At 43.3% G+C, this 19,013-nt stretch overlaps 1 protein-coding gene and 1 long non-coding RNA gene across 2 annotated transcripts in view; one reads left to right on the forward strand and one right to left on the reverse strand.

Annotated features, from left to right (window-relative positions):
* Positions 1 to 15,933, forward strand: part of LOC102933727 (N-acetylated-alpha-linked acidic dipeptidase 2) — a 46,915-nt gene extending 30,982 nt beyond the window's left edge. Inside the window, exons 15-19 of the mRNA XM_007063124.4 lie at positions 2,299 to 2,389; positions 4,778 to 5,042; positions 11,563 to 11,644; positions 12,843 to 12,935; positions 14,430 to 15,933. Of these exons, the coding sequence (XP_007063186.2) occupies positions 2,299 to 2,389; positions 4,778 to 5,042; positions 11,563 to 11,644; positions 12,843 to 12,935; positions 14,430 to 14,619 (721 nt within the window). The 3' untranslated portion in view covers positions 14,620 to 15,933. The remainder of the gene's footprint in view (positions 1 to 2,298; positions 2,390 to 4,777; positions 5,043 to 11,562; positions 11,645 to 12,842; positions 12,936 to 14,429) is intronic.
* On the reverse strand, positions 6,127 to 6,956 carry LOC122462961. The gene is made up of 2 exons (XR_006285876.1): positions 6,870 to 6,956; positions 6,127 to 6,301 (listed from the first exon to the last, which is right to left on the reverse strand). It is a non-coding gene; the product is annotated as an uncharacterized LOC122462961 (long non-coding RNA).
* Positions 15,934 to 19,013: the final 3,080 nt, after the last annotated feature.

A 19,013-nucleotide genomic window follows, 5' to 3' on the forward strand; every position in this document is an offset into this window, starting at 1 on the left:
TCACAAGATGGGACTAATCATGTCAGTAAGGTAAATGGAATTCAGCCCCTAATGTTACTTGATTCAAGTGTCCCAAGTCTGTTGCCCCAATCCTGTAGCCCCTGCTCACATGAATTCAGTGAGGTTTCTCACCTAAGTAAGCGCTAGAATCAGACTTCCTGAGCAGATCCTCGGCTGATACATATAGTTTTATTGGCTTCAATGGAGCTCCAACCATTTGAGGAGCTGGCCTTTATTAGATTTAATTTCCTAGAAGCATGTACATGTACAAATAAACAAATCCAATCCAGAATGCCATGCTTTTCCTCTCCTCCATATACATGTGTGTTTCAGAGTAACAGCCGTGTTAGTCTGTATTCGCAAAAAGAAAAGGAGTACTTGTAGCACCTTAGAGACTAACCAATTTATTTGAGCATAAGCTTTCATGAGCTACAGCTCACTTCATCGGATGCATACTGTGGAAAATACAGAAGATGTTTTTATACACACAAGCCATGAAAAAATGGGTGTTTATCACTACAAAAGGTTTCCTCTCCCCCCCACCCTACTCTCCTGCTGGTAATAGCTTATCTAAAGTGATCACTCTCCTTACATCCGATGAAATGAGCTGTAGCTCATGAAAGCTTATGCTCAAATAAATTGGTTAGTCTCTAAGGTGCCACAAGTACTCCTTTTCTTTTTGCGAATACAGACTAACACGGCTGTTACTCTGAAACCTCTGCTTACAATGTGTATGATAATCAAGGTGGGCCATTACAGGACAGGCCTAACAAAGAAAAGAACAGAACGCCACTAGCTGTCACCTTCAGCCCCCAACTAAAACCCCTCCAACGCATTATCAAGGATCTACAACCTATCCTGAAGGATGACCCATCACTCTCACAGATCTTGGGAGACAGGCCAGTCCTTGCCTACAGACAGCCCCCCAACCTGAAGCGAATACTCACCAGCAACCACATACCACACAACAGAACCACTAACCTAGGAACCTATCCTTGCAACAAAGCCCGTTGCCAACTGTGCCCACATATCTACTCAGGGGACACCATCACAGGGCCTAATAACATCAGCCACACTATCAAAGGCTCGTTCACCTGCACATCCACCAATGTCATATAGCCCATCATGTGCCAGCAATGCCCCTCTGCCATGTACATTGGTCAAACTGGACAGTCTCTACATAAAAGAATAAATGGACACAAATCAGATGTCAAGAATTATGACATTCAAAAACCAGTCGGAGAACACTTCAATCTCTCTGGTCACTTGATTTCTGATCTCAAAGTGACTACCCTTCAACAAAAAAACTTCGAAAACAGACTGCAACAAGAGACTGCTGAATTGGAATTAATTTGCAAATTGGATACAATTAACTTAGGCTTGAATAGAGACTGGGAATGGTTGAGTTATTATAAAAAGTAACTTATTTCCCCTTGTTTATTCCTTCCCCCCGCCCCACTGTTCCTCAGACGTTCTTGTTAAACCCTGGATTTGTGCGGGAAATGGCCCACCTTGATTATCATACACATTGTAAGGAGAGTGATCACTTTAGATAAGCTATTACCAACAGGAGAGTGGGTTTCTGGGGGGGGGGGGGGGGGGGGGGGGGGGAAGAGAAAACCTGAATTTGTGCTGGAGATGGCCCACCTTGATTATCATACACATTGTAAGGAGAGTGATCACTTTAGATAAGCTATTACCAGCAGGAGAGTAGGGTGGGGGGAGAGAAAACCTTTTGTAGTGATAAACACCCATTTTTTCATGGTTTGTGTGTATAAAAACATCTTCTGTATTTTCCACAGTATGCATCCGATGAAGTGAGCTGTAGCTCACGAAAGCTTATGCTCAAATAAATTGGTTAGTCTCTAAGGTGCCACAAGTACTCCTTTTCTTTATACTTGTGCGTGTTGTTCTCATTTTCCTTTCCTCTGTGTTGCCGCATCTGCCCAGCAGATGGCATTATCCGCTTGAAATTAATGCCAGCAACAGCCTCTTCTGCAATGGAAACTATTTGCAAGGTTTTGATTATACAGTCGTCTGCCACCTATAAACACATCTTTATATAGTCTCCCAATTGATTTCAGTCAACAGTAGATTAATGTTTGAGATCACCAAGATGCCCCAGCTGCCGTTCTGCAGCACTCTCACATCAGGCTCCTTACACACACCGTTATGACCTTGCTTGTCAGAAGCCTTGTCCACAATGCTTTGGAAACTCTGCTAGCAACACCTTGCATAATCATTCATACTAGGTCTAACGGTAGCCTCATTTTGATACCTTTTCTTTCCTGCGTGTAGAATAAACAAACTGGGATCAGGCAGTGATTTTGAAGCTTATTTTCAGCGGCTGGGAATCACATCAGGCAGAGCCCGTTATACAAAGAACAGGGTAAGGCATCCAGATTTCCTGAAAACAACTGATACCAAGGTTTGGCTTTATTTTGAGAACAGTTACTGTACAATTGGGATATTCAACAATATTTTTTGTTTAAAAAACCCTGTTTCATAGTGTAGGTCCAGGGTGGCCAACCTGTGGCTCCGGAGCCACATGCGGCTCTTCAGAAGTGAATATGCGGCTCCTTGTATAGGCACCGGCTCTGGGGCTGGAGCTACAGGTGCCAACTTTCCAGTGTGCCAGGGGGTGCTCACTGCTCAACCCCTGGCTCTGCCACAGGCCCTGCCCCGACTCCACCCCTTCCCGCCCCCTCCCCTGAGTGTGCCATGCCCTCGCTCCTCTGCAGTCTCCCCCAGAGCCTCCTGCATGCCACAAAACTGCTGATCGGGAGGTGTGGGGAGGGCGGGGGAGGTGCTGATCGGTGGGGCTGTCGGTGGGTGGGAGGCACTGGGAGCAGCGGGGGAGAGGCGGGAGCTGATGCGGGGCTGCTGACGTATTACTGTGGCTCTTTGGCAAAGTACATTGGTAAATTCTGGCTCCTTCTCAGGCTCAGGCTGGCCACAGAAATGCAATTTTTGAATTTGTGAAGAAACAAACTCTGGAAGGACAATTCACCCATGATGGTGATGTGTACATTCTAAGCCCTCTATTTACAGAAAGAGGGCCCTCGATGAAGAAGGTTAGATCAAGTCAGCTTCTGGTCGCAGCTGTCATATCACATTGTCCCCTTACATGTAGTATTTTCTTTCGTTCTATTGACACATTGTCTCATAAGTGAAAAACCACACTTGTAACCCACTGCAGTAAAGGAGTGTTCAATTTTTCTTTTAGACTACAGTTTTATGTTTAAACCAGTTTACAAGTGTTTCATTAGCACTAAAGGTCAAGGTCCTACAATCATAGAATATCAGGGTTGGGAAGGGACCTCAGGAGGTCATCTAGTCTAACCCCCTGCTCAAAGCAGGACCAATCCCGAATATTTGCCCCGATCCCTAAATGGCCCCCTCAAGGATTGAACTCACAACCCTAGGTTTAGCAGGCCAGTGCTCAAACCACTGAGCTATCCCTCCCCTCCAAAGTCAGGGACAACTGGAACTTAAGACTGAGGCTATGTCTAAAAGTTTTGTCATTTTACCCATACGGGCATACTGAAAGCTGCAACTCTCCCTTGCTCTCCCCTCCAGGTATAAGCACAATTACACTGACATAAAAGGGTTTATATCTGTATAGCTTATCCTGATTCAATAAAGCAAAATGATCCAAACAGATACTGGTATGTAGTAGCATAACTGCGTCAGCAAAATATCACACTCCTTAAGGACATAGTTAAGTCAGTAAAAATATTTAAGTATAGGCCAGGCTGAAGACATTTAGTAAAACTGGACCTTTTTGAAGGAAAAAAATCAAGCTGAGATGCAGAAGATATATATCTAACAATCCTAATTAAGTTCTTTTAAAGATTCTAGGATCATTATTTGTCAGGCTCCATATGTTTGCATGATGCTTTACAGAACACAAAAGACTCGGGGCCTGATTCTTTACCAGTCAGTATCCATAGCCATTTTAAAATGTGTAAGATGGGTATGAAGTACTTCCAAATCAGAGCTGTAGGGTTTTTTTTAATACCCACTTAGCACAAGTGTAAGTGGTTACACAGGATGGAGTGGACAATCAGGCCTTAGCTTTCTGCCCTGAGGAGCTAACCTATGGTTTTGAAATATTCTGTTAGTTCAAGAGCAGTTGGGAAGAGACACTGTCCATAAAGAGATCAGTGTTAGAAAGAGGTCAACACTGGAGGCTGTTTTTTCAGGGGGGGAGGAAGCATGTATTTCAAGGAGGAAGGCAACTTGGCCCATAAGAAATGGAAGGTAATTCTAACGGTAGAAGGCTGGATGAAAGAAAGCACACAGTGGAGTGTTCAAGGACAGAAGACAAGAATAGAGAATGGAAAGATTATAGTCTGGTGCAAGATGAGGAGGAGGAAATGAGAGAAGAGATGTAGGTGGTGACTGAATTGCACAAGATCCAATGGGACTACTGTTTTGCAGTTGTGCTACTCAACCAGATTATTTTGCCTTTTTTTTTTTGCAATGAGTCAGTGGGTATTAGAGCTCAGGATGGGGCCAGAAAGAGGCCACCATAGACAGAAAGTAAGGATTGCTACACACTTTTGTTCTGCCATAGTACCCCACGAATTTGGATTGCTTTTTGCCTCATAGGAGCCTCACACAAACAGCAGTAAGGACAGTAATTCATCTGTGTCTGGAAAAGAGCTATCGTGATACGGAAGTTGTAGTGATCTATTTTTGGCCATTTCTGACCAATTTCATCCCTCAAACTGGCTTAGTTAGAACATCTGAGATGTTGTTTATTCTCTTTCAGAGAGCAGACAAGTTCAGCAATTACCCAGTTTACCACACCGTCTACGAGACCTTTGAGTTAGTAGAACAATTTTATGACCCCACATTCACAAAACAGCTTGCCATTGCCCAGTTACGAGGAGGACTGGTGTATGAACTGGCAGACTCCCAGGTCATTCCTTTCAACTGCCAAGATTATGGAGAAGACTTAAGAAAATACACAAATAGAATCTATAATTTGGCCAAGAAACATGAAGAACAGGTAGAGACTTATGGAGTGTCATTTGGTGAGTAATGACCATGCAGACATTAAACATTTATTTGTCCTGAGTGCATCAATTAGAAGTACACAAAGGGAAGAAATATGGTTGTTGTATCTATGAAACTGGACTTTGAGTTTCAGTGTGCCTTGTAGCGGAATAAAACAACTGATTTTAAGATCTCCCTAAGAAGTTTCTCAATATAATAAAGGTTTAAAAAGTTACTGTCAAAATGTCTCTTATAACACTGTATATTGCCTCATTCTTTACTTAGGGCAGACTCTCTAAAGGTCGGGATGCTAGCCTAGAGCTTGAAACATGGGTTCAAATCCCTACTCTGCTGTGTTTGACCTTGGACAAGTCACTTAGGGTCAGATTTTTTAAAGGTATTTTGGTGCGTAACTTCTACTGAAATCAATGGAATTTAGACATCTAAATACCTCTGAGGATCTGTGCTAAGGTGCCTAAATACCTTTAAAAATCTGGGCATTGGCCTCTCTGTCCATCAATAAAATGGGGAAATAGTACTTCCTACCTCATGAGGATAAATACATGATGCTCAGCTACTATGGTAATACCTTAGATAAAAAATTAAAGCACAAGCTTGGGCAGGAGTTCTCTGGAGGATTAGAGAAGAAGAAATCCTCCTCACAGGCCACAAAGCACCAGTGGCCTTGTAGTCTGTCACTACTGGTCTTATGCCTTTGAGACCCTAGGTGTCCAAAGATGAGGGGCAGGAACTGTGTCTTAGTTAGTGAATGAGGGCATATGGAAATATCTTCAGGTAGCTGAAAAATAAAAAATGGAGCCAGTTTGCTTATTTAAATTTTTATTTCAAAAGTTAATCTAAAACATTTATTATAAAAAATAAAGTTTCTAAAATATGTTGTAAAAGGCACTTTCCTCAATGAATTCCTGTTTGAACTAGAGCATATCTATTAGAAAAACATCCAGTCTCAATTTACAAGTTTCCAGTGATGGAAAATCCACCACAGCCCTGTTCCAATGGTTAATTACTCTCATTGTTTAAAATGTGTGCCTTCTTTCGAGTGTAAACCTGTCCAGCTTTAGCTTCCAGTCATTGCATCTTTTTTTATTTTTGTTTGCTAGACTGAAGAGCCTTCTACTACCAAATTTCTGTTCCCAATGTAGACACTTACAGATCAAGTCACCCCGTCCCCTTCTTTTTGATAAGCTAAACAGATGGAGTTCTTTGAGTCTGTTACTGTGAGGCAGGTTTTCCAGTCCTTTAATCATTCTTGTGATTCTTTGATTCTTCTATGAACCTGCAGCAAAAAAATTTGTGATCAGCTTTAGCAATCTACTGAAGGTTATTTATTGTTCCTTTTGTTTTACTCTATCATACTAGAGTATCCAACAGTCCTAATTTATAGATAGTTTTCACAATATTATGCAATAAAATTCATCCACAGTTTTGACCGTGGTTGCTGAAGGGGCCACGCTGAGATTGCTCAATCAGAGCAAACTGCAAAGAACAGGGGAGACGATCCCCAAAGCTGGTGGTTTATTTTCACCAAACCAGTAACCAAACAGCTTCTGTAATATCTTACTCATTATCAAGAAGCCAAAATACAGTTCCCTTTAAGCAATCCAGCCTTTGGCTTCCATCCAGACAGCTAAGTCTAATATAGCAAGGGTTACTAAGACTTTATTCACCATATATAAAGTTCTACCAATCCCAAAAGACTGGACACATTGCCCAGCAGGTCAATGAATATTTCAGATCTTACCTAAATACATGCTTACAGCCAGTTCTTATTAACTATACATCTAAGATTTATTAATAAAAAGAAAAGAAAGAGAGTTGCTATGGTTAAAGATCATTATACATACAGATATGAATAAAGTTCTCAAGTCAGTTTCATGGCAGAGATGGTGAGGCTGCTGATTTGTAAAAATCCTTCTGGAGTCAATTTAAAAGGCAGTCCATGTGCAGTGTTTGTTCAAATTCTTCCACAAGAATTTGCAGAGTTAATGCAGCGTAGACCTGGAGACCTCAGTCGTGCAGGCTTAGACTTTCCCTGTCAAAGTTTAAGCAGATCTGAGATAGCAAGGATCAGGCCCCACGCTTTCTTTATGGTAGGGATCGGTAACCTTTGGCATGAAGCCCGTAAGGAAAATCCGCTGGCGGGCTGGGATGGTTTGTTTACCTGCAGCCTCCACAGGTTCGGCCGATCACAGCTCCCACTGGCCACAGTTCGACATTCCAGGCGAATGGGGGATGCGGGAAGTGGCAGCCAGCACATTCGTCGGCCCACGCCGCTTCCTGCAACCCCCAGTGGCCTGGAACGGCAAACTGCAGCCAGTGGGAGCTGTGATCGGCCAAACCTGCAGACGTTGCAGGTAAACAAACCGTCCCGGCCCGCCAGCAGATTTGCCTGATGGGCTGGGTGCCAAAGATTGCGGATCCCTGCTTTATAGCTTGAAGCCAGTTGTGGTCACAACATGTCTTCCTTGGCTGAACAATAAGTAATGCATACTGTTGCTTTGAAGCTAATCTCTGTTTCCTAGGCATGTACCCATAACTAGTTACATTCATTAGCATGAGTCAATTAATCATTCAAACAGTTCACAGGTAGTTTACTATGTGGAATTTACAAGTTTCAAAGAGAAATGAGGACAATAATATTATTACACTACAAGTCCCATCTAAATGATAATATTTCCTTTTGATCTCTGAATCAATAGACTACATTAATGAAATCATTAGAGACAGGAACAAAATTTTAGCATCTACAAGCTAATTAGATCACGTTAAACTTCTAACAAGATATAGATAAACACAGACAAATACGACAGTAAAACCTCAAGAGTTATGAACACCAGAGTAACGAACACCAGAATTATGAACTGACTGATCAACCACACACCTCATTTGGAACCAGAAGTATGCAATCAGGCATCAGCAGAGACCAAAAAAAAAAAAAAAAAGTGAATACAGTACAGTACTGCATTAAATGTAAACTACTAAAAATAAAGGGAAAATTTTAAAAAAGATTTACAAGGTAAAGAAAGGTTTCAGAGTAACAGCCATGTTAGTCTGTATTCGCAAAAAGAAAAGGAGTACTTGTGGCACCTTAGAGACTAACCAATTTATTTGAGCATAAGCTTTCGTGAGCTACAGCTCACTTCATCGGATGCATACTGTGGAAAGTATAGAAGATCTTATTATATACTTATATACATGCTTTTTGTGTGTATATAATAAGATCTTCTATACTTTCCACAGTATGCATCCGATGAAGTGAGCTGTAGCTCACGAAAGCTTATGCTCAAATAAATTGGTTAGTCTCTAAGGTGCCACAAGTACTCCTTTTCTTTTTAAGGTAAAGAAACTGCTTCAGTGTTTGTTTAATTTAAATTAAGATTGTTAAAAGCAGAATTTTTCTTCTGCATAGTAAAGTTTCAAGGTGTATTAAGTCAAAGGTGTAAACTTCTGAAAGAACAACCATAACATTTTGTTCAGAGTTACAAACAACCTCCATTCTTGAGGTGTTTGTAACTCTGAGGTTCTACTGTAGTATCTGTTCTTGATTCTCTAACAATACAAGCCTACACATCAAGGGTCTATCTACAAGGAATGGCCCTGTTTACCATTTCAGTACTCTTCTAATATGTCCTTAAGGGTTGCTTTTAAGTCACTCAGCCTACTGTGTTGCTTAACCTGCACTGGCTCAGCCTCACAATAGCATTCTGGGATGATGCATTTACATGTCTTTGCTAGCCTTTGTCATAGCATTGTGGTGTTGCCAATGCCAAACATTCAAAGATCATAACTCAGGCCCAGTGAACTCATGGGATTGGCTTAAAATCATTATTTAAAATAAATAAATAAATTGAGCTTATTTGCCTTTTGGGTTCAGGTTTTCAAGTTTTCCTCTGCAACAATGAGGGCTAGAAACTTTTTGTTTTTTAATACAAATTTCTCTCATAATCACATAATTCCAGAAAGTGGAGCTTAAAGAAACAGAAATATTGTAAATATTGTGATTTTAAAAAAAGAAGTAGAGTGAACAACACTGGTATTGTTTGTGGTAAGTACACTTGTATGTTTTTAGGAGACCTTTTCCCTGGTCAGCCCTCTCCTTCTGCTTGTGAAACATGAGCTGTTGCTAAACTGTGGCTATAATATCAACAGTGGCTAAACGCTGTCCTTGCACGTACACACAACCAGTGATGAGCTGCCAAAATCTTAACAACGGGTTCCCTCCTCACCCCATGAGGGGGTCGTTACCCACCCCTACCCCCCGCGACTCCTGCCCCATCCAACCCCCCCGCGTTCCTTGACGCCCCCCCCCGGACCCCTGCCCCATCCACCTCTGTCCCCTGACTGTCCCCAGAACTGGGCAGGAGGGTCTCGTGGGCCACCGTAGTGGATGCCCAACCCACCCTAAGAGCCAGAGACACCTGCCGGGGGGCAAGGTGGGGAGTCCCGGAGGTGCTTACCTGGGGCAGCTCCCAGGAAGCAGCCAGCAGGTCCCTCTGGCTCCTAGGGGCGGGGGAGTGTAGCTGGGGGAGAGCAGGGGGAGCAGTCGCTCCCACACTGATCACATCAAAAGTGGCGCCTTAGGTGCCGACTCCCTGGGTGCTCCGGGGCTGGAGCACCCACGGGGAAAATTTGGTGGGTGCAGAGCACCCACCGGCAGCTCCCCGCCCCGCGCCCGGCCCCAGCTTATCTCACCTCCGCTCCCCCTCCGCCCCTGAACACGCTGCCCCGCTCTGCTTCTCTGCCCCCTCCCCTGGCTTCCCGCGAATCAGCTGTTCAGCAGGAAGCCGGGGAGGGCTGAGAAGCAGGCCGCGGCTTCCCGCTCAGGCCGAGGGTGGCGGAGGTGAGCTGGGGTGGGGAGCAGTTCCCCTGCGCACCTCCCCCCCCCCAGGGTTACCTGCTGCTGTGCGGGCGGCCCTCCTCGCGCCCCCCCCCCCCGACCCAGCTCACCTCCGCCTCCCTGGGCCTGAGCGGGAAGCCACGGTCTGCTTCTCCGCCTGCCCCGGCTTCCTGCGCAAACAGCTGATTCGCAGGAAGCCTGGGGGGGTGGAGAAGCAGAGCAGGGCGGCGCATTCAAGGGAGCAGGCAGAGGCGGAGCAGAGGTGAGCTGGGGCCGGGGGTGGGGTGGGGAGCTGCCGGTGGGTGCTCTGCACCCACCAAATTTTCCCCTTGGGTGCTCCAGGGCTGGAGCACCCGTGGAGTCAGCACCTAAGGCGCCATTTTGGCCGGTTAAATTTAGAAGCCCTTTTAGAACCGGTTGTCCCTCGCGGAACAACCAGTTCTAAAAGGGCTTCTAAATTTAACAACCGGCTCCAGCTCACCACTGCACACAACTCCCATTCAGTGCACAGAGGCAGCCAAGCACAGAAACTTGACCTTAGGGGGGTAATTCAACTCTCTTGATATAAACAATCAGAGAGGAGGAGATGGCTTTATAGGGAGGGAGCTACTTTAGATTAGCCAGGGTTTTCTGAAACTCATGGTTAAATTTGAAATACTCTGAAGCTTCCCTTTTGCCTATAGAACTTGTATTTTTGGCAAGGTTCTAAAGTTTCCCTTTTTTTGCAAGTTAGCCCCTGTTGCTCAATGAACCAGAACCAATTTTCTTTTTTTTTTTTTGGCAGCGGAAAGGGAGATAGGAAAATTAGCTGTAGAAATGAAATAGACAGCATTATGGAAGTCCTGTCCACCCTGGCTGCGGGTGGAACCAGTACAGGTCTGCAGCTGCGTAGGGAGAGCCTGCCCCCAGGGCTGTGGCTGCCCTGTATGCCACAGAGCTCAGTTCCATGAGGACTTTTATCAGTAGCTGCTAAGAAGGCTTGGGTGTGTTGCCAGGGAAAGAGTGGGGACGAGCTTGGGGGTATGTGTGTTCTGCAACTTCAATGATCCACTGGGCCTGCGATCCCACATAATGGGAGACAATCCAGGTATTGAGTAGCAGCGGTAGAATGGCTCTACCATCATCCTTGCCTTGGCCGGGAGGATTCCTCCCCCATGGGATCTTGCTACTCCAAGTCTGGCTTGGTATGGCTGGGGAAAGAGCTCACATAAAACAAGCAAAGGGCGGGGTGGAAATCTCCTCAGGTGAAAATGGTGCAATCCTTGCACAGGCAGGCAGAAGTGCTGGAAATGTTGCTACATCTCAAGCTTCTTCATGTAAAGTCTGCAGTAAACTTAAAATTGTAGATCCAGGGTTTTCCTCCTCCCCATCCACCCCAATCTCAGAACTTTCTCTTTGCCAGAGGTTCCCCAAGAATCGTTCTCAGCCTATCTAAATGAAATATTATTTTAATGCCGCTTTGTAGAAGTTTTATTAGACATTCTTCCTCTGCACTGCGGCCATGGTTAAAATAGGTTTTCCATGCTATGAGGGGGCACTGCAGCCCTTTAAAAGTCAGATCCAGAAGAAATGGGTAAGCCAAGGATTCCCTGTCAAGTCACTAAATAAAATAAATACATGGTTTTCCTCAATAAGTGAACTGTTTATTGTTCAAGGCTCTGTGTGTGATGCTGAAGTAAAAAAGGACTTTCTATTTCTAGGTCCCCTTTTTTCTGCTGTGACGAATTTCACAGAAGCTGCTGCCGATTTTCACAGAAGACTTAAAGAGGTGGATGTGAATAAGTAAGTTAAAAAGCCCAGTCTTGACAAATTTGCCTCCGGGCTCCTCAACTTAGTTTGCTGTGGGCCAAGTCCTGCAATCCTGAATCAGGCCTTGGTCAGCGAAAACTCACTTTGAAATCAATAGGAGTTTTGCCTGAGTGAGGACTACAGGATTTGAACCTCAACACATTCTGTCTCTTGGGCGCACTCACCAGTGAACTGTATGAGCTTAGTGATAATTTTAGCGAATATCTTATATAATGTAATGAACATATTTTTCATGTAAAGCAGCAGCTATCAATGAAAAGCTAGTGTCTTCTTTCTTTGGTGGGCTCTTTCTAGTACTGTTTAATAAAACACAGGTTTCCATTGTTCTTAAAGGGGTGCCTCCCCTTTTGTTGTTTATATAATGGGAAGTTCCCCCAGTCTAACATGCAGATTTTATCCTTCAAGTTTGTGTGAAGAATAATCAGTCTGAAGCAGCATCTTCTGGAATCAACAGTCCTAGTTTGAAAGACGATGTGATCTAATGGAGCACATGACGACGAGCAGGAACTCTTGAATTCTAATCACAGTTTATAGAGTCCATCTTCTTCTGTAGCGCTGGGCAACGCATGTAACGCCTGTGTGTCACTTTCCTCATTTATGTCATGATACCTGTCAGCCTAATCAGGTGCACAGGAAGGAGTAACTAGCTAATATTTGTTTAGTGCTTTGTAAACTAGAACGGGGCTGGCAATGGCTTTCCTATCCCAGAAATATTTTTGAGAGTTTGGAAATTTTTATTGTTGTGCATCAGAATGAAACTGAGACTTCTGAAGTTTTTCAATGAAAAGGCAATAGCGTGGTAGTTAGGGCATTCACCTGGGCTGTGGAAGAACTGGGTTCAAGTCACTGCTCTGCCTAATTTGGAGCATGAACTTGACTCCAGGTCTCCTACATCCCAGGTGAATGCCCTAACCACAAGGCTGTTGCCTGTTCTGGGGTTTGGAGGTATCTCTCTGGTTTTGACCAAAACTTCTCCTGAGAAACCGTTCTTCGTGAAAGTTTCATCAAAGCCAGTATGTTCCCAGGAGCAGTTTTGGTTTCACCCAGTCAGCTTTTCTGACTAAAAGACAATGTTGAAAAATTCCCAACCAGCTCTATTAGAAAACCATGTAGTTCATACATTTTCATGCATTGTTGTTGTGTGAAATGCTTCTATCTTCGTCCCCCGCAGTCCAATTGCTGTGCGAATCATGAATGATCAGCTGATGTTTGTGGAAAGAGCTTTCATCGATCCTCTTGGTTTACCAGGCAGGAAATTTTACAGGTAAGGCAACAGGTTATGCAGACTACTAAAAAGCACTGATTGCGAGGCATAGCCCTATGGCTCTCAGGGTGACCAGATAGCAAATGTGAAAAATTGGGACAGGATTTCTATATAAGCAAAAGCACCAAATATCGGGACTGTCCCTATAAAATCGGGACATCTGGTCACCCTAATGGCTCTTGAACTTTTTCATATTGTGAACAGCTTCCTAAAATAGAGATCCTCTTGTGAACACCTCCTGCACCTTCGCTGTGGCAGCGAGAGTGCTTGGTTACACGGAACAGTAACTAGGACAGCGCTAAAGAGATAAGATGAAAATAACTGTGCTGGTTACAGCAGTGTGAGGACTTCCCTCTGCTGATTCCATCCCTCCTGATGGTGGAGCAGATTTGGGAGAAGGAAAGACGCCGAGGTTGTGATCTACATCCTTTATTGAGCTTCTCCTGTTGGGCATAGGACTGTATTTTTAGTAGTATTAAATGTCTCTGAATTTTGCTCTTAGATTTCAAAGCATTTCACAATGTTTAACACATTTATCCTCACATTTAACACATTTATCCTGTGAAGTAGGGAAGGGCAGTTATTGCCCAGTTTTTACAGCTGGGAAACTGAGACACAAAGAGGCTAAATGACTCGTCCAAGGTCACACAGGACTCATGGTGAAGCAGGGATTGAACCCAGGTCTTCCCAACTCCTGTGCTAACCACTGGACTATCCTTCTTGTCAGCTAGTAAGGTTTGCTTATCTCCGAGGAGGATTTTCACTTGAGCGTAGTAATGCTATTCTGTCTTACAAGGAGAGTATGTTGTAAGATTTATAGTTATAAGGCTTTGGTGATAGAGCAGTTTCCCTCTTTGGTGTCAAGCATATGGCTATACCTCATTTTGCCCCAATGCCTCAGTTTCATTGAAGTGCCCAGTTATCTGAGAGAAGGGGTGCCAGTGATGTGGCCCTCTGGCCACGTCAAAAGTCCTCCAATCCCAGGGCACACAGAAATCCAAAGACAATCTTTAGCTCTTTATAAGCTAAATAGTGTTAAGGCCTCCTCAGATGCAACAGCCTTCCAGGAAACAACTGTTCACCCTCCCACTACTAAATCCTTTCCGTGCTTGCAAGGGTTTCAGCTCGAGCTGCTCAAATTTTTTTTTCCACATAGTGACAGTTTTTGGACAGCTCAGGTTTTTGCATCATTCAAAGTGTACTGCTATTTCATCTATGCAGAAAAATTCAACTTTGGGCAAACATTTTTCATTTTCCCATGAAAGGGAGGAGCCAAAAATTTTTCATTTTGGCCAAAAAATGAAATAAAAATTCACTGAAACTTCAAATGATATTAAATTCACTGAAAATTAACTTTTTTTTAAAACAGCTCTAGTTCCAGCACAATTTTTGCTCTTTCTCTCAGGGATTCCCCCCAGCTGTGTCTCAGTAGCTCCCCTTGTTCTCCCTTGTATCCCTCCCTCCCGCCTAAGGCTTTTTTCTCTTTCCCCACAGACACATTGTTTTTGCTCCGAGCAGCCACAACAAGTACGCTGGAGAGTCATTCCCAGGGATCTACGATGCCATGTTTGATATTGAAAACAAAGCAGATCAGCGCAAAGCCTGGGAAGAAGTAAAGAGGCAGATCTCCATTGCAGCCTTCACTGTGCAGGCTGCAGCAGGGACGCTGAAGGATGTAGCATAGGAACAAGGCACCAGCAGGCTTGACCACATGGCTAACTCTTAAAAACGGCAGTGAATGCCATTTCCACTTTGTGCATAGTATTTACTAGGGTTGCAATATAACCAGCCTTTTCCATACAGAAGTGCCATGGGAGTCAGTGAGAGCTGTTGGCATTATGGGACTGATGGTTAAGGAACCAGTGTTAGTTCTCTGAGACTGGCATAACTGCTGCGTTTAAAAAAAACAAAACAAAATTCTAGTAAGAAAAAAATTACTTGGCCTTTTTTTTTCAAAAATGTCAGTTAGAACGCTTACCTTTTTCCAAAGGATCCACTAATTTTGGGGATCTCAGTTTTTGGGTTCCTGGCACTTCTGAAAATCAATCTCCTAAGCTACATCTGCACTAGAGAAACTAGAACCTGCTACGGGTGCAGCTTTGTTAGTGGTAACACGTGGAAGCCATAACGCAGATAGGACTCAGGGGTTTAACACCATGTCTTAATGGTGTTCTCAGCAGGATTAAACAACATGGTAAGAATGCCTGAACTCTGTCCGCACGAGAGCTTCCATCACTGAGGCAGCTTGTGCATTGGGTCTGATCCACTATGGCCATGCCTATGACCTAATTTTCCCCAGTGTGGACAATGATTTAGGGCATAGGAATTGCAGTACTGGATCAGACCCATGGTTCATCTAGTCCAGTATCATGTCTCTGACAGTGGTCAGCACCACATGCTTCAGAGAAAGGTACAAGAAACTCACAATCATCCCCTCATAGAGATTGATTTATACCCTGAATTATCAGGCTTTATCTCCCTACCCATAGTCTTTGATTGTGGGTGTGATTATAAAAGATGGTGAGCACCCACAATCCCAACTTACTTCAATGTTATTAGGTGTTCTCCTCCTCTGAAAACTCCAGCTCTAGGTGTCCCATGCTGCACACCCATAATCAGTGAACAGTTGACAATGTAGGTCCAGATGCTTTTTATGCCATTTTTATTAATCAGATGAAGTACTAAAAAAAATCTATTTCTATGCAGAAGTTTTGAAAACCCTCAGGCTGAGATTTACAAAGGGGATGGGGGGAGTTAGGCATCAAAATCCCAAACTTACGCAATATCACTACCCAGGTGTTTTTAAGAGGAAAAAGAGCCAGCAGAGAATCACCATCCCTCCTGTGATGAGCTATCTGTTCCCTGTGTAACATGCTATCACTTTCCTCTCATCAGCTGTTATTCTTCATGCCCTCTTTAATTGGGAAAGCTATTTTATACCATGCTCTCACCCACTAGCTGATGTCTGATGACAGAGATGGAAAATGTTTTCCCAGAATGCTATTAATTACTGTTCTGAGCAGAAGGGATGGAACGCTCAGCATTTCTCCTTCAACTTCTACAGGACTAAGCGACACACAATTTTTGTCTTCTAATGTTACCAGTAAAAACTTTAATGTGAAACTTACAGTTATTTTAAATTCCAGGGATGAAGGAAGCAAGTAAAATGACCACACAAAAAGGGAACTGAAATGCTTTTCAGAAACCATACGCCAGATATAAAAAGAAGAAAATGTTGTAAGAGTGGGGATTTTCCTCAGTGACCTGGCCAACATTCCCTCTCTTCCCCTGGTTGTGCAATATGGCAGCTTACTGCTACCTTCAGTTCCAGAGGTGGCTGCATTTCTGTGGCTCTGGCTGCATATAAGGGTTATGAGGTTTTCAGGCTGTCCATATAAATGGATAATATTAAATATCACTTACACTGCCCTCCACAACTCCATTTACACAGTGCCCATGTTTTGATTCATTTATTCAACCTGTCTGAAGCAATCTGTGGGTCATGTAGCTGAACAGCATCCAGTCCTCAGCATTTAAAGCCTAGCATGGGACAATAAAGCAGGTTGACAAAATTAAATTTGGATGAAACTTGATGTTTGGTTTGCTAGATGTCACTCAGAAAAATAACTTCAGGGAAACACTGCCAAATAGTTTAGCTCTGCCATTTAAAATGGCCAGTCAGGTTTTAATTCATTTTCACTGGAAACCAGGAGGAAAAAAGCCTTACTATGAATGGGGTGGGTGGGGATGCTAAAAGGCAGGTTCAAATCCAACCCAGGTTGAGAGCGATCAACCATTGAGTGGTTATTTTAGTGGCTTTTGTCCAGATCCTAGGGGGCAGGTATCAACATAAGAAAAAATTCTATCAAAACTAACTTTTAATTACCATCTGTATTCTCAACCTTACAAGAGAGGCCATAGCTTGAAGCAAGTTAGAGACTGAGCTATCTTGAGTGAATGTGTTCACACAAGGGTTTAATGCAGTTACGAACATAAGAACAACCATACTGGGTCAGATCTAAGGTCCATCTAGCCCAGTATCTTGTCTTCCAACAGTGGCCAATGCCAGGTGCCCCAGAGGGAATGAACAGAACAGGTAATCATCAAGTGATCCATCCCCAGTTGCCCATTCCCAGCTTCTGGCAAACAGAGGGTAGGAATACCATCCCTGCCCATCCTGGCTAATAGCCATTGATGGACCTATCCATGAACTTTAGTTTTTTTTTTAAAACCTTGTTATAGTCTTGGCCTTCACAACATCCTCCGGCAAGGAGTTCCACAGGTTGACTGTGCATTGTGTGAAAAAACACTTCCTTTTGTTTGTTTTAAACCTGCTGCTTATTAATTTCATTTGGTGACCCCTAGTTCTTGTGTTATGAGGAGGAGTAAATAACACTTCCTTATTTACTTCTCCACACCAGTCATGATTTTATAGACCTCAATCATATCCCTCCTCAGTCATCTCTTTTCCAACCTGAAAAGTCCCAGTCTTATTAATCTCTCCTCATATAGCAGCCGTTCCATACCACTAATAATTTTTGTTAACCTTTTCTGAACCTTTTCCAATTCCAATATATCTTTTTTGAGAAGAGGCGACCACATCTGCACACAGTATTCAAGATGTGGGTGTACCATGGATTTATATAGAGGTAACATGATATTTTCTCTTATTATCTATCCCTTTCTTAATGATTCCCAAGATTCTGTTCACTTTTTTGACTGCCGTTGCACACTGAATGGATGTTTTCAGAGAACTGTCCACAAAAACTCCAAGATCTCTTTCTTGAGTGGTAATTTAGACTCCATCATTTTATATGTATAGTTGGGATTGTTTTCCAATGTGCATTACTTTTCATTTATCAACATTGAATTTAATCTGCCATTTTGTTGCCCAGTCACCCAGTTTTGTGAGATCCTTTTGTAGGAGCATTTAATTATTGAAGTCTTTGGCGCTGGTACTTTTGCATCTTTTCAGCCTTATCAAAGTGATTTCTGTCTCCCACAGAACAACAGCTAGTAAGTGGTAAGACATACAGCCATTGGGCAATAATTTATTCTTGGATCAACTTCACAGAAGCCTCAAGGAATTTCACCAGTGATTAATTTAGTCCGCTTCATCTTAGCCCTGAAACCATTCCCAGCTCTCACAGGTGAGAATAAAAATTAGCTCCATCAAAGTAAAGGAACAACACAGAAGTAAATCTAGTAAGAGATCAGGCTCGAAGCCAGGTACAAGGCAATGTGAGTTACATCAGTAAGTCTGTTTAAGCAGGCGAAACTTACATGCCCTAAATGGTTCTGTACCTACGTACCACACAGCCTGTGTCTGTACATGCTACTGCCAGGGCCGAGCCATGTAGGTAGGTTGCTGCCCTATTAATCCTCTGGTTTAAAAAAAAGGGGGGGTTGTTGGCAGGGGATTTTTCCCAGGATGTATTCTCTACATTAAAATGTTTCCTGTGGGCTGTGAGAGACTGAATTCATTGACCATCAGGCCACGCTCTAAGGCTCATCTATTTCCTTGGTGAGGGTTGAAAACTATAGGTTTTCTGGACACTTTAATGAAGGAAGCTAATTCATTATTAGATAGTCCATTATTTCTCTTGCAGGGTTTGGCTGATTATTTCTAAATCTATTGTGTGGTGTTTCGGAGAGGAGTTATATACTTCTAAATAAACACAGCTCAGAAAGAGAGAGAGTAGTTGGAAAAGCAGCTCACAGGAGGCTGTCAGTTCCCTTTTTTTATCTGATATCCTACTGCTTGCACCGGCTTTTTCTGCCCTATAGGCATGTAAAGTCACACCCAGTTACAATGGCATACTGCTGTGTTATTTATGCAGCCATTTTCATCATTTCTAAACTAGGCCATATTTTTAGAGTGAAACCTGAGCCACAGCCCTTGAACTGTGGATACTGATAATACTCCCCTTTCCTTAATCCGTAGGCAGCAGATCATCAGGGTAGGAAAGAATTGCTACCATCTACTAGTGCCCCAAGGAAAAAAGTCTGACGTTGAAGCCTATGTGTCATCTGAGAGCTGGAGACAGTCAAAACTGGCATATTTCTAATGCAGTGATG

Source organism: Chelonia mydas, chromosome 1 (assembly GCF_015237465.2).
Source record: "Chelonia mydas isolate rCheMyd1 chromosome 1, rCheMyd1.pri.v2, whole genome shotgun sequence".
In the NCBI taxonomy this organism is placed as follows: Eukaryota; Metazoa; Chordata; order Testudines; family Cheloniidae; genus Chelonia; species Chelonia mydas.